General features: G+C 33.4%; 1 protein-coding gene across 1 annotated transcript in view; it reads right to left on the bottom strand.

Moving 5' to 3' along the window:
- Positions 1–23,759, bottom strand: part of MMP16 (matrix metallopeptidase 16) — a gene marked incomplete at its 3' end in the record, with an annotated part of 341,610 nt that overhangs the window by 179,406 nt on the left and 138,445 nt on the right. Inside the window, exon 2 of the mRNA XM_079902241.1 lies at positions 8,642–8,790. Coding sequence (XP_079758367.1) covers positions 8,642–8,790 — 149 coding nt within the window. The remainder of the gene's footprint in view (positions 1–8,641; positions 8,791–23,759) is intronic.

The raw sequence follows: 23,759 nt of genomic DNA, 5'->3' as shown, positions 1-23,759 counted from the left end.
GGACCAGTTTCACGGAAGACAATTTTTCCATGGCGGGGCGTATGGTTCAGTTGGTAATGCAAATGATAAGGAGAAATGGGGAGTGGCAGATGAAGCTTCGCTCGATAGCCACCACTCACCTCCTGCTGTGCGGCTCTGTTCCTAACAGTCCGTGGCCTGTGGGGTTGGGGACTCCTGCTCTAAATCACTAAGTTTGAGATATATTTCACTAGAGTGTAAAACACTCAAGGGCAGGAGATCTACATACTCCCTGTACCTGTACAACCTCTAAAATTTAAAAGAGGCTTAATAAATAGGTGGATAGGGACATTTTTTAATGAAAACATATTTTTATTATATTCTGTAAGATCTAGATACATATTCAACTAACAAATATTAAGCATTAATGGTTAATATTAATTAATTAATGATAATTTAAGTGGCTTTTATCAATGGCTATTTCATTAATCATACTCTCAACAAAAATTATATTTCTTAACCAAGTACTTATTCTGACATCTCCCTGAAAGTGCTGTGAGAATAAATAATTATTAAATATGAATAAATTTACTTAATGTTGATGTGATTACACTTACATTTAGCTAAAGAAAATATTGAAGTAAACACTCTAGGGAAAGAAATAATTTTGAAATGGATTGTGGGATAAAATTTGACAATTTGTATTTATCCTGATACATTATCAGATGAAATATGTTTTCAATGAGGATATATTCTCTAAAATTACTTTAACAATACATAAAGTTAAAAGATGAAGACAGCCATTGAAAACATTTAAATTTACTAATGTAAATTTCCATTTTAAGTTGTGCATATGTTGGACCTAGTAAAAGTTTTCTCAATGAAACATTGCATCTTCCAAAGGACAGGGCTTTTAGGGATGAGTATTAGATTCCTATGCTGAAACATATTTCTGCTAAATTCCTTATGTATTTCTTCAGCTTTTGCCCATTTCATATAATTCTTTCTTATGTTCCAACTATTTGTTTATATATTTACTCATTCTATCCTGATCCATTTATCTTACAATATTTTTAGGCTTTTATAATATGCTGAGATATATGAAAAAAAAGTGTGTATAAAAGATAAGGTAAGGGGTTCTTGCTGAGTTCCAGTCTAAGGTAAGACATTCATGATAAAAACAAAAAACAAAAAACAAAAAAACAATATAATTAGTTAAGTCTTCTCACATCTCCATCTAGCTATCTTGTCATCATTTCTAATTTTACATGTAATTTAAAATTATGATTTTTCAGCTCCAAATTTGCACCAATTCTTCTGATACCTTATCTCAGCCCAAAGTCTTTCTAATGCCTAAGCCAGGTATCCAGGTAACATCTTCCACTGATCTCTCTTCACATCCAATCAATCATGATGTAGTATCTTCTGCCTTTAAAACTTCTCTGTATCTCTTACTCTCAACAGTGCCTTCTCACTCCTAAAGATAAATTTTTCAAAACACTGATGTATTTACTATACATTCTAAGTATGAAATTCTTTTATAGACAGAATCTTATTCAGGCATACTTAGCAAGGATGCCCCCCATCTCCCTGCTTCCCAAGATCCACACAAGTTCTACAGAAACAAACCTCTTTCTGCCTTTGTATACAGTGAACTCTGGAATACTTTTGCCTCCTTATTTACAATGACAATCCTAATCCTCCTCATTATTCAACTCCCACAGGTACAGTTTACCATCTCAACACAGCATGTATTATAGTGTATATTACAATGTGTACATCTCTGTCTCTGTCTTCTACTAGCCTGCGAGTCAAACCAGAGACGCCTGTATGGGACCGGTGCCCAGGGAAGCTTCCAGTGAAGAACATGAAGCAAATGAACTGTCTTCATGCATTTTTTTTTGCACATACCGATCTCCCTCACTATCCTATATGTTTCTTGAGGACTTTGTAACTCTTACAGCTCTGTGCCTTGAACAAATGCTTACTATGCAGAGAGATGTTGTGTGAAACTTTATATAAAATTAAATCATAATGTAGATGACTTAAGTGTAAGAAATAAACATAAGAACAGGCATGAGGTAATATAAACTAGTAATTTAATTCAAAGAACACTTAATGAGGGTTGGTCAAGATAGCTCTATGTTAATTTCACCAATACATGTACCCAAATATTCTGGCACAGAGATATTAGCAGGTATTAATTATCAAAATATGTAAAATCCCAAAAACATGATCAGAGCACATCTTGACACTAAATATGTCACACAGTATCTGAGCTAAATCTGTCCTTGGGATTTTTATGTGATTCCAAACATTTGTTCTTTAATTTTATAAGCATTTGTTTCTTTCTCTTACAATTTTTAAAGTTCTCAGTGATATCAAGAATGGTCAGTGTTTACTAGAATTCATCAATGAGTTAAATGCTGTCTAATATTAAATGTAAAATTGGCATGTTAATTTTCTTATTCAGTTAGAGTCTGGCAGTTCATTTCTAGTTATCATGCACCAAAATGTTAGTTCCATTCATATATCAATTTGATAAATCCCATATTTACCTATACACAAGAGTGCAGAAGTAAAGAGTGCAATTTTACTTTTGCATGCAAAAGTAAAATTGATTGTCTCACCCAAGGTAATAACTACATCATATGAAAAGGAAAGGTGTTGAAGTGTATGTGTGTGTGTGTGTGTGTGTGTGTGATTTTCAAGTCGTACTTTTTTGTGAAAGTATCATAGCTAAAACACTTATTTTTTCAGTGTGTCAACACACACTCATATATCTGTGCTTCTTTACTGACTCATTTGCTAAGAATTTTTTTTTTTTTTTTTTTTTGTGGCACGCGGGCCTCTCACTGTTGTGGCCTCTCCCATTGCAGAGAAGAGGCTCCGGATGCACAGGTTCAGTGGCCATGGCTCACAGGCCCAGCCGCTCCGCGGCATGTGGGATCCTCCCAGACGGGACACGAACCCGTGTCCCCCGCATCGGCAGTCGGACTCCCAACCACTGCGCCACCAGGGAAGCCTTGCTAAGAATTTTAAGTTGACATTCTAAAGCAAACAAAGACATAGGGAATGAGCACTGGGCTCGGGGGGTGGGGGTGGGGGTGGGGGGCAGTGAGCTACAAGAGAGACATTTTGTAATTTCAAGTTGTAAGTCACGGCACCACCCCAATTTTCATAAATATAATACTGATATTCAGTATTGGTTTAACTGTTTAGAATACGGAGCATTTTTAAACTAGTTTGGTGGATCATTAATGTCTTTGTTTAAATTAACTCAATTTAAAAATGAAAAATATCTAAAAATCAGTTATCTTGTGAGGAGTTACATTATAAAAGTTGGAAGCAGGGATCCAAGAGCCAGACTGCCAGGGTTCCCATCCAGCTTCACTGACTCACAAGCCCTGTGCTATTATTCAGTCTACTGTTTCTTTCTATTCCTTAGTTTCCTCTTCTATAAAATGAAATGATTGTACTATTATTGAGTTAATGTGAGGATTCAATTAGTTAAATCAGGTGAAATACTTAGAACAGGTCCTGGCAGATAGTAACTGCTATTATTATTAACTTATAATTTTAATATTATTTTTAAAATATCAGGAAGTAGTTATACTAGTAGTAGTAGAAGCAGCAGCAGCAGCATACAGATATCTATGTTTCTACATTTTTCAGTTCATTTTGACTTGTATGTTGACATAAAGCACTTTGTTATTCAAGACAGGGATATTCTTAGTATTTTGATAACAAATATGCCAACAGACACATTATCTTCTGTTTTATGTAAATAAAGTAACCATAATCTTCTAAGCAAGTTTACAGTAATGTTAAAAGCCACTATATAGGAAACAGTATCCATTAGCTTCAGTTAAAAAAGAAATTAATTAGTTGGGCATTCATGTCCAACTAATATATAGGGCTGCCCACTGCATGACTCCAAGAAGCTCCTTCAAGTTGTAGTCCATGCCCCTGATGCCCCTATAGTGGGGCTGCAGGAAGGCAGCTCCTCAATAGAATAAGATGGGAATGCCACTCTTTGGCTTTGGGGTTGGGGCTGTGCCACACAGTGGCCCTGTGTACATATATCTACCTTTACCAAGGGAAAAAATACTCAAAAATATATATTTTGTGCCTTAGGCATAAGTAATCTTAGAAAATATTCATCAACATAATATATTAAACAGGTTTCTATCCTCCAAACTTTTCCAAGTTCTAATGAAAGGTAAGAGTAATACCTATGATTATAGTTGTCCCAAGAAATCTTTCTAGAAATTTTAAAATATGCTTATATTTATTATGTTAAAAATCCTTAGGCTTTGCTTGTATTCAAGTTCAATAATAATGAAGAAGATTTTTCAAAAGAAAATTAACTTAGGGCTCAAAATGTAGATAGGCTGATAGCTCACTCTGGTCCAGAGCTTCTTTTTTCTATCAACTCATTAGCAGCCTGCATGGACCCACACGTTATTTCCAAAGCTGAAACTGCAAAGTTAAAGTACTTAAAAACCCAAGCACAGAGAATAAGTGTATTAAGCCTCCATGATCTGCAATGTGAACAAAAGCTCTGTTACAGCGTCACCTCTTTCTTAAGCTTTCACCTCTCACCTTTTACCTTTTGGAATGGGGCTCTAAGGACCCTGCTCATTTAGCTGTTAACCAACCTTCTGCAGCTACCAAGATGTGGACTGATCCATGCTATAATGTTATAGCTTTGAGTACCATTGTTATGTTAAAAAATAACAAAGAAAAATCTTTAATTACTGATGGATCTATCTTTTATATCCAAATTGAAAATGAAGAGTCTTAACTTGATAATTTAGACAAAAGAAAAAAAATCATGGAACATCTGGATAAGTAAACCAAAAAACTTGTAGTTCTTGATATATCTAAATAAATACTTGAATTCCAAAATCAGGAGTTCAAATATCACTACAGTTTCATAATAATTCTTTGAATAAAGCTACTTATTCAGTCTTAAAATAATTTTTAATTAAGACAAATTTCTGGGCATGATTTAAATAAATTAAACAGAATTACTAAGATCATCCAGTATACATGTATAAATGTATATATGTTTGTATGTGTATACACACACACATACACATATATATATATATGGAGAGAGAGAAAGAAAGAGAGAGAGATATAAACAGAAAGAAAGATCACCTTACAAATCCTATCAAGTATGCTTCAGGGCATAACATTGTGCACACATAAAAAGATAAACTAAAATTTTAAAATACTTATTATTAATATTATAAAAACATATTAGACTCATTCTTATTATTGCCTTGCTATCCTTTTCCGTCCTTGCAAAACTCTGCATTTTTATGCATAACATAGATTAATTCACTTATTAAGAAATTTAAGTGAGCTTGCTTACTAAAATTAGCTAAGTAACCAATAATTTAAAAGAACCATTGCAACATATGATAATTAGCTCATTTTGGGTGGGGATGGTATAAGTATTTACCACTACTATCTCTCCAATACCAATGTTAATTCAAAAGCTATATAATATGCCACTTAAGGTACTAACCAGATTTGTTGCATGAAAATGGTTAATTTCTTCAATGTAATATAGGGATTATTATAATTGGCATCATTACTTTTCATTACCCAAGAATTATAGATTGAATCCGCCAAATGTCTGTCTGCCAAAAAAGAATATAATTACTTTATTTAAAAACAATTGATTTCAACAAGACTCTAAAATTAGATAAATGTTTATGGCATTTAAATGCCGTAATGAATGAATGAATCCTAAGACATTATTTTAATACTGATGAATAATTCTAGGTCTCTAATTTTACTACATATTTTATGTAATAAGACTTAGATGAAAAAAATCATACATTATAATTTGACTATGTAAAATAATAGAATGCAATTTCAGCATGGATTGTTACCACACATTCATTTAATATTACAGAAGCACAGAAAATTGCTTAAGTAGCATGATTATAGGGATTACACTTACAAAAATGGTACATAATTTGAGCTGAGTACCCTGAGCAACAATACCCCAAGACTGGGGATACATCAGTGGAAAAAAACAGACAGGAAGCAAATGAAGCTGCTTCTAGTATGAAGCAGGGTTTCTAGTATGAGTGACAATGAGAATGACACAGAGGACAGAGGAGGCATCACAGTCTAGGAAGGGAAAGGACCAGGGTTCAACAAGGCTTTAATGGGTTCACATAGAAATAACGACCAAGTGTAACACTCTCTTTAAAGAGAAAGATGCATTTTTAATTTCAAAATAACTGAGTTAGAACAAAACTCTTTTAAAGAAAAAAAACAAAAAGCAAGCAGAAAAACTGGTTGGTTTTAAATTTAAGGCTGCTTATTTAGTTGATCTTTTCTTTATAATGCTATAGCTCACAGAAATGTTACTTTAACACCTGCACACTGACACATTCCTTTCTTTTGGTCTGTAATCTGAGCCACTGTATGCCAGGAAAAGACTCGTGTCTTTTTCTGCACCTCTGCATTTTTTACTTCATACTGCTGTTCAGACCCCTTTCCACAGGAAGGGTCCAAATAAATCCTGCACACATTCCTCTTCCATTATGTCCTGACAAAGACCTTTTTCTAGCTATTTTAGGGAATCAAACTTATCCATCCTGAGTCTTTTCAATGATTAGCAGGGGCTTTCAAAAGTGGGGGGAAACACAAATGACACCTTTTATAGGACTCCACTCTCTCAATTTTAGTATCTAGTAATAAGCATATTTAAAATAATTTGTTTCCCAAGTCACCATTTATTGTATTTTTAAAAACTGTGTCATAATTTCCAAAAAAGTGAATTAGAAGGTATCAGCTCTGCGTTAGGGAACAAGAAAGCTTGTCCAGAGCGCTTTTTAAGTTGTTGGGATAGAGTACAATATAAATGGAGTTCTGTATTGTACACAGCAATGAAACACAGGGCTTGCTGGAGGTTTTGCTTATTAATTTAACACTATATTTATTTTGTATAAGAGGTATCTTATGACTTAAAATGAACTTTTGATAGTATACTATTAAGAGAGAATTGCGATGATTACAGGGCAGTAGATCCAAAATATCAAAATTGTATTCCCAATATTAATAACAGGTTTCTCATTCTCACAGAATGCATTATATTAATTCTTCATTCTGTTTTCACAGACTCAAATCAAATTCAATATTTAAGTATCTATGAAAAATGTTAGGAGAGGTAATGTATTTATTTATTTATTTATTTTTAACATCTTTATTGGAGTATAATTACTTTACAATGGTGTGTTAGTTTCTGCTTTACAACAAAGTGAATCTGTTATACATATACATATGTCCCCGTATCTCGTCCCTCTTTCATCTCCCTCCCTCCCACCCTCCCTATCCCAATTTAGTTTTTCAAACTGCTTGAAAACTGTTTAATCTTCAAGCCATTGTTATATGTTTTTTTCTGTTTTGATGAAATAGAAATAGTATGACTAACATCATACTTTAAGTATTAGAAGGCAAAATAGAATTTTAAAATTATATATTTAATTAGTTTAACATGTAAGAATTAATTATATACTCCTGAGTCCAGGCACTTCAGGTATTTAAGAAAAATGTGTCATTTCTCAAAGGTACACAGCATGGTATAGTGGAAACTTCCCCAAGTAAATGTCAAAAAATCTGGACTCTGAAACTAATCTGGACTTCAACTAGCCTTTGACTTTCAGTTTTCTACTTGAAAAAGTGGAGAGAAAAATGTATTCTTATCTTCCCTATTGTGTAGGTTTAATGTGTGTTGATCATTATAAATGCTGAAGTAGATTTACTTTTGAGTATCAAAGACTCAATGAACACAAATAATTCTTCCCTGCACTAAAAGAATTAATCATTTCCTCCTTTGTTGTCTAGAAACAATAATGCTGTTTCATAGTGTACTTGTGGTAAAACAATTTATGACTGTGTCTAGCTACACAGTTAACTTGAAGTTCCTTTGAAGAAGAGACTATGTCTTTTGGATCTGTATATGCCTCTTTCACAGATAAAATGCCCAGTAAAGTGTGACTGGTTGAATAAATAAATGAACATATGATTGATAAAACAATAAATAAAATAACAAATTATTAAAGAGTAGAAATAAGTCCTTTGTTACTAAAAGATTGAAAGCACAGACTTTTCAGTGAAAACTCTTCCCTTGATTTAACTAGTATGAGAATTGTCACTAGCAGAAAGCTAGTAAGCTATTAACTGGCTCTCTGATTCCCTCCCCCTCAAAAACAGAGCCTGATTTGCAGTTTCCTATTTTCCTCGGTTTCAATATTTTGACTTTGGCCAATTTCAAGCTACTGCTGTGATATCATTTAGGGAAAGAGATGTGCACACACAACTCCCTCCAGCCATACAATCCAGCTCCAGCACATCACTTATCACCACTCTTCTAGTAGTGGCTTCAGCTGTACATCTACTTTAACTCCCATTGTTGGTATTTTCTTTCCTAATTTGAAAATGTATTGCTTAAGTCCAGGTGAATAAACTTAATTTTGTGTTTTAATTTTTTATGAAATTTCAGGGGAGTGGAGTTAACATAGATTAAGTTCCAAAGAAACATTCATGAGAAATATCATTCCATTTGTGGTTGGTGGAGTTCACTAAGGGTTTTTCAGACCACTTAGTTTGGCTCAAGAGCTGAGAAAAAAAGAGTGCTGATGCCATTACTTACTCAATTGTGTTTCGGTCCACTTTTCCTGTCATGTTAATGCCGTAGAACTGCTGCATCGCAGCTAAGGCAGACTGCATGGTCTCTGCAGAGCGCAGCACCGACATTCTGGGGTCAGTCGGTGGAAGGTAGCCGTACTTCTGTAACCAAACCTGCAATAACAAGTACAGCTCTTTTTAGATCAACTTCACAATTTAACAGGAATTTTATGGTAATTAAGTTCGGTCTATAGTTGATTTTTAAACTTTATTTCCTCTCCTAAGGGCATATATTATTTAATTTTGTCTCTTTTTAACACATATTATGTAGTTTAGGTTATTTTAGTATAATTTCAGTGGTTGTTACAGATCTTTCTAACATACACACAAACTCTAATTGTAAAGAAAAAGATTAATCATTTGTCTCAAGCTTACACTGTATAGAATACTATAGTAGATACTGGATAAAATCACAAATAAGATCATCCCTGCCCTCTAGGAACTCAACTTCCCAAAATGAAGATATTTTTTCAAGAGTATGACCCCACTGAGACATCTATGCTGAAAGGGGAAGTTAATGTGCATATGCCACATCTGAAATGTCATTTTCCTGAATAATTAGTCACTGACTATAGCTGTTACCAGTAGCATCATCACATGTAGACCAATTATTCTATAATGACATTTGGGGTATGAATTCTATGCAACTGGTCTATCCAATTGTAGCTAGATATCTTCAAGGACAGGGAACTCTTTCTCATGTAAATGATATCCTTTCATTTATTTACAGTTGATTCACTTCAAACCAAATCATGTAAGTGACCAAACTTTTCACATACAGATAAAATCAGACTATTTAGGTGAGAATATTTGTCCCTCTCCTTAAGGATATCATGATTTTAGTTCTGGTCTTCCCTAGGGATGAGAGATTTGGGAGGATAGTGAGAGGAAGATATTGATGTTGAGCTCACACCCAGTCATGATTACAGCCAAAATCCGAGTCATTTAAGGTTAGATTTTAAAAATAACCCAAACTTGGGTTATCTGGGGGGGATCTCTACCAGAGAGTGGATGCTTTCTAGTTTTACAATTCTATATATTCATTTTAAATGCACAATCATATGTCCAGCTCATATCCCATCCTGCTGTCCCTTACTTCAATCTTTCATAAGGCTCTAAGATTTCTTGAAGATTCCTGTCAGATTGAGAAAGGCCAGGTAATTCTGCCTTTGGCACAAAATAAAAGCTGTGCTATTTAACGGAAGGTATTCACCAGTATTTGTTTCCCCTCCCACCTGAGTCTATTCATCATATAATGATCCTGTGAAGTTGTAGCTTTCTCCCAATACCTGATACACTTCCATTATGACCTTACAATTAAAACAGAAAAGAGTTATTTTCTCATTGAAAATAAACAGCAATTATAGAAGTTAAATTTCACCAAAAGAGATATTAAATATATCAGCTTTTTAACATGTAAAACACAAGGTGGAATCTTTTGTGGTATTTCCAAGAAATTGACCCCCCAAAAGTGCAGCGCAACCCCTTGAAAATAAGACAAAACATTTATTCTAAAACTATTTAAGGGATTAGCAAATGCATCACTGTCACGAAGGTTTACTGTTGAAATTCCATCTAGTAAACTCATCTACCACATAGTGAAAACATGCCCAGACACTCTCCTCATCTAATCTATAATGAATAGGCTGCTAGGGAAGACATATATTCAGTAACCTAGTCAACAGTGGTACAGTCTGAAATAGACCTTTTTTTTTTTTTTTCCTGAATGAAGGAGACAAGATTTCACTGACAATATATTACTTACTAGGAAATTCAATACCTATTTTCAAACAATTTCACCCAAATTAGATTTCATTGTGATTTTTAATAGTATACATGCACAAATATTCTGAAATTGAACTCTTTTCTTTTTCCCATAGCACTTTGTTTGCATCCATTTCTTACTTGCTATAGAGTAAGAAACCTTGTTGCTAGGTTACTCAAGGGCGCTAAGCTACTGTCAATCACGTTTGTGAGAACAGCAAAGAAAAAAACTGTTAATAAGCCCTATGATTTACATACAAATAGAGACTATAAAATATATGAATTTTAAGTGCATAATGAAAAAATAGCATGCTCTAAAAAATATGTATTTGATTTATGCCTTAGGCTTTCAAACAAATAAGTTAGAATTACATAAAAAAAGAATGGTGATTTTTCTCTAAATTATTTTTTATATTATGTCATTCATCATGAAAGGCTGTTTCTCCAAATGAATAAAAAGTGCATAACTATTTTTAATTGTAAAATATCAGAAAGGCTAAGGAATCTACCATTTTATGATCAAAGTCTGTTTCTCGGCTGACAAATCAATGTCAATAAGATTATGGGTCACTTTGAGTTGTCCATTCTTCATACCATTGTTATTGGTTAATCAAGAAATCTTTTCTGACATCATCAATAATTGACCAGGAATAATTATCAATTAAAATTTGTAATGCAAATTTCCACAAAACAGTGGAAGATCAAACATGACTGTATTGGTATCACATTATAGTATGAATTCAGCAAGGCCTCAATAACATTTCTTATTGAAGCAAAGCCTGCTGTAGACAGCTTTACTCTAGGTCAAGGTAAAAAGTAAGTGACTATACCTACAATGCTTTCAAGTAGTAATTTTATCTTCAGTGCCTATATATGTGTGTGTATATATATATATATATATATATATAATCCAATGTATAAAATACAGATGAAAACAAATATCTGTTTAAATAATTTTTTAATCACCAAGGGGATATCCTCTCTTGAGTTTGCTTTTGTTTTCTGTTATTTCATTTATGTTGTTGAGACCACAGAATTCTGAGAGTCCAATCATTTTTGGTATGATAGGAAAAAGTCTGTACCTAACAGCCCTAAATAATAAGATGCTAATGCTCTTTGTATGAGGATAATTTGGTCAACATGGTGATGTAAAACTAGCCAAATACAAGCCGTACTGTACACTCAGCATCAAGGGTAGGAAAACACTCTGGCCGAAATTCATAGTGCTTTGTAAACACTGACATTTAAGTTACCAATGAATTAAGATCAGGTTCAAAAAGTGAAGATCAGGAATAAACACTGGCTCGAAATCGTCAAAGAAGTATAGGAGTCTTTGGTATAAGTAACCTTATTCTACTCTATAGAATAAAACATGTTTGTTGTACAAACAGAGCAAGATAGGTGGCTTAGCATGTCATCATTCTATAGTAGTGAACAATAAGAAGTTTGGGAAATTGGGGTATAATAGAAGTGACATAGAAGAAACCTTTCTTTATAACGTTTTTGTTTTCTACTAAATTATAGTATCTTATTTGATAAAAAATTAAATTAAATCTACAAAGTAAAATTTGAAGGTACACCTTATCTCTTAAAGACTATGCCATAGACATCCATCTTCATACATTGTTGTATGAAATATATCCCTATTTTGTGCCTTGATGTATTTTCAATGTTTTAAAATGCACATAATGGATAATTAAGGAAAACTTTCTTTATGTGTGCATTTTGGGGAAATGATATTGTATGTGTAGGGTCCATGTGAGGCTTGAGAATATATAAAGCCACCAGCATAATTCTTGCTCAATAAGCCATATTATTATTTTATGCTTAATAATTGTTCTGAGTTCTTGAAATTGTTCCTACTGAAGTTAAGATTTGTCCTTGGAATGAGCAAGACTGAATATGCAGGTGAGATTTAAGTAGTCAGAATTGTGTTGAAAGAGAAACTACAGAGGGTACAGAATCATATATTGCTTGAAAATTCCCCAAGTCCCAAAACAAAAAGGGGAAATGTAAAAAAATTGGCAAATTAGTTTTTATTTTGTTTTCTTTGCTTTATTTTGCTCACTGGATTGACGTGCATTTGAGAGTATAGAAAATATATTAGGAGACAAACAGCTTTCTTTGAGGGAAATCTTGACTCCTTTTACTGTCTAGGATTCAGCCCATCTCATTATCACTAAAACAAGCAACTACAGAACCTCAAATGGTGCAACAAAATCTAACCTTGAATTACATTCTCTGTTACTAATATATTCAAATACCTTGCTGTCTTGTGGACAAAACCAATGTCCTACACTTAGTGATTACCTAAATGGAGGAAAAACCAGAAGAGTTATTTTCTCTGCAGAGCAAGAAGATATATCAGGCAATAAAAGGCAAACACTTAAATTCTGTGCTAATAGATATTGCCTTTACTAGATTCTAATATAAATAAGGAGCAGCAGACACACAAAGTTCCAGTAAACTCATTAAGAAAGTGTCCTTGTCACAAACATTTCATGTAACCATATAGTGAAAACCTGTATTAATTGACTTAGCTATCCATATCCATATATCAGGGTGGTATCCTGAAATATGGCTTTCAACAGCAATAACAACGAGGAGACATTAATAGTTCTTATGCCTAATGGCAAATGTAAGCAGAGCATTTTTAGAATATATATTCTTATTTAATCTCTCAGTCCAGTACTGAAATCAAGAGAAGTAAATTTTCCTCCAGCTGTTGAGGCTAATAAGTTTATCAATACCTTAATATAAAATTAAGATATTATTACTCATTTACTCAAGTGAATCACAAAGGCAAGAACCCTAAATCTCCCTCACTGACAGGACCCAACACATTGAAATGAGAGAACACAATGAAATGAAACACAGACATCCTTCCTCTTGAAAAAAAAATTAAATGATTAAAATAATAAATTTATTAGGGCATGAAGGGATGTATTTTAGATATTATAGAAATTCTTGGAGAGGAAGAAAAGGGAAGTAGGGTTTGGAATCTTACTTAACCTGAAAGATCACTTTGCCAGTCCATATTCCTATTTGTGACTGAGCCAGTTATTTCAGGCATAGTTTCATTTCAGCTGATGTTTGGTAAAGCCAAATGCAAGCTTCATATACCCAGTGATTATATGATCCAAATTATAGTACTCAGTATGGAAGAACAAAGAAATGGGTGATAAGTATATTTTTATGATAACAATCACTTCCTTTTAAATAATTATGCATTTTTTATTATATTGGCACATACATTTTAAAAATTATTGGCTTCATGTTAAATTGAACATATTTACTAACAAAATATTTAAATCTATTCTGATATAATTAACTGAGTTTCTTAATAAAATGCAACTGGAAGAATGTATTTTTAATAGTTAAATTTTCATTGTTATCAAGTTATTTTCCATTTTCAATATGAGACTTCCAAACATACTTGTAAAATTCTGTTATTAACCAAAATAAACAACTAAAACCTGATCATACCTTGTTTTGTGGTACCATCAGCAAAGTTAGCAAAAGCTTGAGGACATTTTTCACTGACATTCCATATATTCACTGGTTATAAAGAGTGGCAGAATTTAGGACCTAAATTGTCTAGTCTGAAAAGTGGCTATAAATATGAATTATAACTACCTATTAACCAAAAAACTTATGTGGGAGCAGTCATTCAGAATTGGTCAAATTGAAAATTCATAGGATAAGTTAATGAGGCAAAAATTAGTGTTTCTGTTCATTCAAAAATCTAAAGGAGCTCTAAATCACCATCCCATCCCCACCATGAATGAATCAGTGTTTGAAATTTCATATATAGTATGCAATTTCTTTAGAATTATACTGTTGCTTAAATGGCTTCTTAAATGAAAATGAAGCAGTGGAAGGACCAAAAGATACTCCACTGAACATCTTACCAATCAAGAGACACTGTCAACTGGACAAAAAGATGGAAAATAGCTGGGGCCATTACTAAAAGTTATAATGATCATCATGACCATATTTTTCACTTTAACATGTAATTCTCTAATTTATGATAGAAACTAAAAACTTAGGATGTAAAGGTTAAGGAGACTTTTATCATTCTGCATAAAAGTGAATATGCAAGATGGAGAGGTTATGGGGATATATGTATACGTATAGCTGATTCACTGTTATACAGCAGAAACTAACACAACATTTTAAAGCAATTATACTCCAATGAAGATGCTTTAAAAAAAAAAGTGAATTGTACTTTGTATTTAGCAACTGTGGGAGTGAAGCCCCTCAAACAGTAATGGCTGAACTCTAATGGTAAAAACAAACAAATAAACAAACAAACAAAAAGACAACAGCCCTTAATAAGATTCCATTATATGTTAGTTGTTGTGCTGGAAAGTTAGAGTACTGCGATACATTGTCTCCTTATCTGTCTTTACTGAGAATTTTCTAAAAGACATTACTTGAGCCTAAGTCATGTAGATGATGGACTGAACTTGCCTTTATTGGGCTGGGGTGGGGGTGGGGTGCAGCTTTAGCTTCTTTGACGTAGAGGTACAAAATATCTTTGAAACTTAGACACAAAATACCAGAGCATTGTATTTAATACACACATCCACACATTTATGCATGAACTCTCCTACCTATAAAATAAGAAAAAATAAACTTCACTTTTATTTAATGCACAGATTGATTCTGGTTCCCTCACTGGGACAGACTTCATACAGTCATCATCTGTGTTCAAGCAGGTGTCCTGAGGGAGGAGATGGAGTTCCACAGTACAAACAGGTTTAGTGTGTCACCTTCAATAGTTAGCTTGATTCCAGCACATTGCAAAATACAGCTATTTTTAAATGGATTTATGGATTAGTCATTTTAAAAAGAAGAAATTTTGTAATACTTTGTGATGTGATGGAGAATGACCAAGAAAATATTTTGTACCACATAGATGTTTCCTGCTTATCTCAGGGCAAAGTACTTAAAAAGTTGTCACACTTACATAAATTTTGCATTTCTTTTACAAAAAGACAAAAGTGCTGTCATTTTCCATAAAGACAAGAGGTTGCAAATACAGCTGACTCTTGAACAATGTAGGGGTTGGGGTAGTGACCCCCCACGCAGTCAAAAATCTGAGTATAACTTTTAACTCCCCGAAAATGTAATTACTAATAGTGTGCTGTTGACCAGAAGCCTTACCGACAACATAAACAGTTGAATAACATAATTTGTAAGTATGTGTATATTTACATATATTTTATACATTCGTGACATATCTTTTGCTTAATTTTTTCGGTATTTCTAGGCTATGTTGTTCATCTGCAAGGTTTTTTCAAATTGCCATAAATCTCCAAAAAAATTTTCCAATACATTTATTGAAAAAGTTTGCATGTAAGCAAACCTGCACAGTTCAAACATGTGTTGTTCAAGGGTCAACTGCAATATACTACTCAATAGCTACATTGGGAATATGAATAAAAAGAACATAAAATCTGTCCCATTAAGATAAAAGTGATGTTTTAGCAATTAGGAGAAAAAAATGCTTTTGAAAGAAATATGCCCTATATAGAGAGTATTTTTGTAAAGATGCATGTCTGGAAGTGTTTCCATTATCACATGAATTTGTACAGAAAAGATATAAATACATCACCTATTAAAACTGTCTCAGAATTTCCTACTTTAAAATTCCAGAAACATAATTTTCCACCTGTAAAATAACCTGCCAAAAGAATAATTTCAGTAGGTTGTAAGTCCATTTGTTAAAAAGATGAAAATGCAACACCTTTCGATTTGTTTTTAAGAACAATTGATAGACATCATGGAAGATGAGAATTTGCCATCTGAATTTTGCCAAAAAACCTTTGCATAACTGATGAATAAGATTATAGAACGAGCCTAGTGGTTTGTAGTTAGCTAATGACATAGCTTTTTCTGTTGCATTTACATATCTTTATGAGGTGTCTTTTTGTCCATGGCAATTTTTAAGGAGATTACAAATATATGGATCTTATGCTTAGTGAAGTAAGGCAGCCAGAGAAACACAAATACTGTATATTTTCACTTATATGTGGAATCCAAAAATAAAGACAAATGGACAAATATAGCAAAACAGAAACAGACTCAGATACAGAGAACAACTAGTGGCTACCAGAGAGGAGAGGAGTAGGGGGAGGAGCAAGATTGGTGAAGGGGATTAAGAGGTACAAACAATTGATATATGTATAAAAAAATAAGTTGCAAGGATGTAATATACAGTACAGGGAATATAGTAAATATTTTATAATAACTTTATATGGTGTATAATCTATAAAAATATTGAATCATTATGTTATACACCTGAAATTAATATAATATTGTAAGTTGACTATACTCCAATAAAAAAAGAAATAAACAAATCTTGAAATTGCCATATTTTAAAGTATCAAATCAATATTTTCAAAATAATGAACCATAGTCAGCCATAGAACTCTCCATGAAAAAATAGTTCTAATAAGAGCAAAACAATATAAATGCAATTATTATGTAAAATACAAAGATTATTATTTAATTTTGTCATCCTTAACTCATCTTACTATTTCTATTTTGAGGATATTTTATAACATATATAATGTTTAGTTAGTTCAAAGATATAATGGTAAATAAGATTGTGAATGTTAAAAAAATGACTGATGGAGGAATGCAATAGAAAGTGCAGAGATCAATGATCTGATAGAAAGAAGATACTCTATGTTTTAAAGTGAAGCTAATTCCTTAAATTCTCTCCATGACATAGTCACTTACTCTCCCTAAGGGATGAGAACACAGTCTATCAATATCTATATAATATATTCTGGCTGTGACAATTCCCAAGCTTTTCCTTTCTGTCAGGCACTATTGAAGCTACTGAAGTCCTGTAGAGTAAACTCCCTAGAATAACTTCCAAGACATTCATAATTTGGTCTCCAAGTATGCCTTTGTTACTTTGTTGTATAGAATCCATTTCTTGGTCACACTGAAATTTCAGTTCTACCCCCAGCAGATCTCCATAATAATAACAACTGCTGTCAGTCCTTTACTGCCTACTAGGTACTAGGCAATTTACATGATTTATCTTATAGCAATTCTGCGAGTTAAGCATTATTATCTCTCTTTTATAAATGACAGAATAAAACCCCAGAAAGATTAAATAACTTACCCAGGGACACACCAATAAGAGAGGAGTAATCAGTATTCAAATAGAGATCTGACTACACCCAAGGTCAACTTTGTTCTTCAAGGCTGCCTCTTAGACATGGAAGAGACCCAGCTGCCTATCTATATCCTAGGAAATGCTAGGAGACCCTATTCACATTTCAAACTGAGAAAGCAGACCGTCTGAAAACATATCTACAATAACTGTGAGTTTTTGTAGCTTTTACACAAACAAAACATTCCATTTTACATCATGAAAGGAGCTGTTGTTGCCTATGTTCTGGATATAACACTAGCTCCTACTTCTGAGGGCTTCTCTAATTGCCAATGCAAAATAGCCTTGCACTGTCCAATTTGCCTAGCTCAACTAATATTCTTATTTCCATGCCAGAATACTTATGGCCATTTCTGTTTCGTAGTTTAAAAAAAACACTACAACCATCTTTACCAGAGAATTATCCTTTCTTCTCACTTCATTAATTACTTCCCAGCACTTTCTATAATAATAAGACTACAATAAGTCTCAGTGTTTCTGGTCAACTGTATCTACAGTTTCCTCGGTTATCTCTTCTAAAATTAATCCTTCAAATACCATACACATGTTGATGGCACACCAATTTAACCCTTTAATCCTGACCTCACCATAATGCACAGACTCTGCTATGACACTGCTGTTTAACCCAAAAATATAGGAATCACCCTTAATTCTCCTTTTTCTCACCATTCATACTCAATCCATCATCATTCCTTAGCTCCAATTTTACATTGAATGGAAACTCTTATTTCTGCTGCCACTCCTTTGACCAGAGCACCTACCAGAAATTACAAGATTCTCCAACTGGCCTCTGTGCTTTACATATTGCTACTATTCTCTCTCATTCCCCAACTAATATGAAGTGTTTTTTGTTTAACTACAGTAAAATATATGTAACTTAAAATTTACCGTTTTAACCATTTTCAACAGTAAAATTTGGTGGCATTAAGTACATTGTTAAGCATCCATCACCACCATCCATCCCCAGAGCTATTTCATAATTACAAACTGAAATTCTGTATCCATTAAACAATAACTCCCCATCCTCCTCTTCTACCATTCCTTGGTAACCACTGTTCTACTTTCTGTCTATGAATTTGACTACTCTATGTACCTCGCATTACTGATACACACAGTATTTGTCCTTCTGTGTCTGGCTTATTTCATTTAGGATGTTTTCAACATTTATCTGTGTTACAACATGTGATATTACAAATATAATTTTTAAAGCTGAATACTATTGTATTGAATGTATATATCACATTTTATTTATCCATTGATCCGTTGATGAACATTTATGTTTTGTCCATCTTTTGGATATTATAAAGAATACTGTTATAAACACTGGTGTACAAATATCTATTTTAATCACAACTTTCAGTTTTCTGGGGTTATATCTAGAAATGGAATTACTGGATTATATGACAATTCTAAGTATAATTTTTTGAGGAATTCTCATACTGTTTTCCTCAGAAGCCTCACTATTTTACTTTCCCACCAGTAATGCACAAGGGGTTCTATTTCTCCACATCTTCTCCAACACTTGTTATTTTCTGTTTATTATTGTTTTTATAACAGTAATCCTAATGTGCATGAAGTGGCATGAGCTGTCTTTTTAAGTAGATCAACCTATATCATTCATTTGATTATAAACCTTTAGGAGTTACCCAACAACTGAATATAAAATTCAAACTCCTTACTGTGGCTTATAAGTCCATGCACAGTCATGGTTAACCTTTTAACTTTTTTTCTACTTTTTGGAACTAGTGGAGCTAAAGGGAAATTAATATTTATTGAGCTTGTTATGTATCAGACACAAAATTATCTCTTAGTCTTTTATTCTTTTATGATATTTCTAATATTTTATTTTTATTTTTTTTTATTGGGGTATAGTGGTTTTACCATGTTGTGTTAGTTGCTACTGTACAGTGAAGTGGAGCTCCCTGTGCTATACAGCATGTTCTTCTTAGTTATCTATTTTATACATATTAGTGTGTATAGTTCAATCACAATCTCCCAATTCATCTGACCCACCTTGGTGTCGATGCATTTGTTCTGTACAACTGTGTCTCTATTTCTGCCTTGCAAACCGGCTCATCAGTACCATTTTTCTAGGTTCCACATATATGCGTTAATATACGATATTTGTTTTTCTATTTCTGACATACTTCACTCTGTATAGCAGTCTTTAGATTCATCCACGTCTCTACAAATGACCCAAATTCGTTCCTTTTTATGACTGCGTAATATTCCACTGTATATATGTACCACAACTTCTTTATCCATTCATCTGTTGATGGGCGTTTATGTTGCTTCCATGACCTAGCTATTGTAAGTAGTGCTGCAATGAACATTGGGGTGCATGTGTCTTTTTCAATTATGGTTTCTCTGCCCAGTAGTGGGATTGCTGGGTCATATGGTAATTCTATTTTTAGTTTTTTAAGGAACCTACATACTGTTCTCCATAGTGGTTGTATCAATTTACATTCCCACCAACAGTGCCAGAGGGTTCCCTTTTCTCCACACCCTCTCCAGCATTTACTGTTTGTAGATTTTCTGATGATGCCCATTCTAACAGGTGTGAGGTGATACCTCATTGTAGTTTTAATTTGCATTTCTCTAATAATTAGTGATGTTGAGCAGATTTTCATGTGCCTCTTGGTCATCTGTATGTCTCTTTGGAGAAATGTCTATTTAGGTCCCGTGCCCATTCTCTGATTGGGTTGCTTGTTTTTTTTGATATTGAGATGCATGATGTGTTTATATATTTTGGAGATTAATCCTTTGTCCTTTGATTTGTTGGCAAATATTTACTCCCATTCTGAGGGGTGTCGTTCCGTCTTGTTTATAGTTTCCTTTGCTTTGCAAAAGCTTTTAAGTTTCATTAGGTCCCATTTGTTTATTTTTGTTTTTATTTCCATTACTCTAGAAGGTGGGTCAAAAAAAAATCTTGCTGTGATTTATGTCAAAGAGTGTTCTTCCTATGATTTTCTCCAAGAGTTTTATAGTGTCTAGTCTTACATTAGGTCTTTAATCCATTTAAAGTCTATTTTTGTATATGGTGTTAGGGAGTGTTCTAATTTCATTCTTTTACATACAGCTAACCAGTTTTCCCAACACCACTTATTGAAGAGATTGCCTTTTCCCCATTGTGTATCCTTGCCTTTTGTCATAGATTAGTTGACCATAGATGTGTGGGTTTATCTCTGGGTTTTCTATCATGTTCCATTGATCTATATTTCTGTTTTAGTGCCAGTACCATATTGTCTTGAGTACTGTACCTTTGTAGTGTAGTCTGAAGTCAGGGAGTCTGATTCCTCCAGCTCTGTTTGTTTTTTTTTTTTTCTTCTCAAGATTGCTTTGGCTATTTGGGGTCTAGTGTGTCTCCATACAAATTTTAAGATTTTTGTCCTAGTTCTATAAAAAATGCCATTGGTAATTTGATACGGATTGCACTGGTTCTGTAGACCACTTTGGGTAATATAGTCATTTTCACAATATTGATTCTTCCAATCCTAGAACATTGTTTATCTCTCCATCAGTTTTTGTCATCTTTTATTTTTTTCCTCAGTGCCTTATAGTTTTCTGAGTACTGGTCTTTGACCTCCTTAGGTAGGTTTATTCCTAGGTATTTTATTATTTTTGTTGCAATGGTGAATGGGATTATTTCCTGAATTTCTCTTTCTGATCTCTCATTGTAAGTGTATAGGAATGCAAGGGATTTTTGTGCATTAATTCTGTATCCTGAAACTGTACCAAATTCATTGATTAGCTCTAGTAGTTTTCTGGTGGCATCTTGAGGATTCTCTATGTATAGTATCATGTTATCTGCAAACAGTGACAGTTTTACTTCTTCTATTCCAATTTGTATTACTTTTATTTCTTTTTCTTCTCTGTCATAGGTAAAACTTATAAAACTATGTTGAATAATAGTGGCAAGAGTGGACATCCTTGTCTTTCTCCTGATCTTAGAGGAAATGCTTTCAGTTTTTCACCATTGAGAATGATGTTTGCTGTGGGTTTGTCATACATGGCCTTTATTATGGTGAGGTAGGTTCCCTCTATGCCCATTAATGGAGAGTTTTGATCATAAATGAGTGTTGAATTTTGTCAAAAGCTTTTTCTGCATCTATTGAGTTGATCATATGGATTTTATTCTTCAGTTTGTTAATACATTGTATCACATTGATTGATTTGCATATATTGAAGAATCCTTGCATCACTGGGATAAATGCTGCTGGACCATGGTGTATGATGCTTTTAATGTGTTGCTGGATTCTGTTTGCTCGCATTTTGTTGAGGACTTTTGCATCTATATTCATCAGTGATATTGGTGTGTAATTTTCTTTTTTTGTAGTATCTTTGTCTGATTTTGGTATCAGGGTGATGGTGGCCTCATAGAATGCATTTGGGGGTGTTCCTTCCTCTGCAATTTTTTGGAATAGTTTGAGAAGGATAGGTGTTAGCTCTTCTCTAAATGTTTAATTGAATTTGCCTGTGAAGCCATCTGGTCCTGGGCTTTTGTTTGTTCAAAGATTTTTAATCACAGTTTCAATTTCATTACTGTGATTGATCTGTTCATATTTTCTATTTCTTCCTGGTTCAGTCTTGGAAAGTTATACCTTTCGAGGAATTTTTCCATTTCTCCCAGTTTGTCCATTTTATTGGCATAGAATTTCTTGAGTAGTGTCTCAGGATGGTTTGTATTTCTGCTGTGTCTGTTGTAAATTCTCCTTTTTAATTTCTAACTTTATTGATTTGATTCCTCTCCCTCTTTTACTTGATGAGTCTGGCTAAAGGTTTATCAATTTTGTTTATCTTCCCAAAGAACGAGCTTTTAGTTTTATTGATCTTTGCTATTGTTTTCTTTGTTTCTATTTCATTTATTTCTGCTCTTATCTTTATGATTTCTTTCCTTCCACTAACTTTGGGTTTTGTTTGTTCTTCTTTCTCTGGTTCCTTTAGGTGTAAGGTTAGATTGTTTATTTGAAATTTTTCTTGCTTCTTGAAGTAGGAATGTATTGCTATAAACTTCCCTCTTAGAACTGCTTTTGCTGTATCCCATAGCTTTTGCTGCATCCCATAGTTTTATTGTCATTTGTCTCAAGGTATTTTTTTATTTCCTCTTTAATTTCTCAGTGATCTCTTGGTTATTTAGTAACGTATTGTTTAGCCTCCAGGTGTTTGTACTTTTTACTTTTTTCCCCTGTAATTTATTTCTAATCTCATAACATTGTGGTCAGAAAAGATGCTTGATACAATTTCAATTTTCTTAAATTTACTGAGGATTGATTTTTGACCCGATGTGATGTATCCTGGATAATGTTCCCTGTGTACTTGAGAAGATAGTGTAATCTGCTGTTTTTTGATAGAATGTCCTATAAATATTAATTAAATCTATCCAGTCTATTGTGTCAATTAAAGCTTGTGTTTTCTTATTAATTTACTGTCTGGATGATTTGTTCATTGGTTTAAGTGAGGTGTTAAAGTCTCCCACTATTACTGTGTTACTGTTGATTTCCCCTTTTACACCTCTTAGCATTTGTCTTATGTATTGACGTGCTCCTTTGTTGGGTGCATATATATTTATCATTGTTATATCTTCTTCTTGGACTGATCCCATGATCAGTATGTAGTGTCCTTTCTTGTCTCTTGTAACATTCTTTATTTTAAAGTCTATTTTATCTGATATGAATATTGCTACTCCAGCTTTCTTCTGATTTCCATTTGCATGAAATATCTTTTTCCATCCCCTCACTTTCATTCTGCATGTGTCCCTAGGTCTTTCTTGTAGAAAGCATATATGTGGGTCTTCTTTTTGTATCCATTCAGCCAGTCTGTGCCTTTTGGTTGGAGCATTTAATCCATTCACATTTAAAGTAATTATCACTATACATGTTCCTATTACCATTTTCTTAATTGTTTTGGGTTTCTTACTGTAGGTCCTTTTCTTCTCTTGTGTTTCCTGCTTAGAGTTCCTTTAACATTTGTTGTACAGCTGGTTTGGTGGTGCTGAATTCTCTTAGCTTTTGCTTGTTTGTAAAGCATTTGATTTCTCCATTGCATCTGAATGAGATCCTTGCTGGGTAGAGTATTCTTTGTTGTAGGTTCTTCCCTTTCATCACTTTATCTTACCACTCCCTTC

The sequence above is a fragment of the Stenella coeruleoalba genome (assembly GCF_951394435.1).
Source record: "Stenella coeruleoalba genome assembly, chromosome: 17".
Taxonomy (NCBI): Eukaryota; Metazoa; Chordata; class Mammalia; order Artiodactyla; family Delphinidae; genus Stenella; species Stenella coeruleoalba.
The sequence above is the reverse complement of the archived record's forward strand: the minus strand, read 5'-3'. Positions and strand labels throughout refer to the sequence as shown.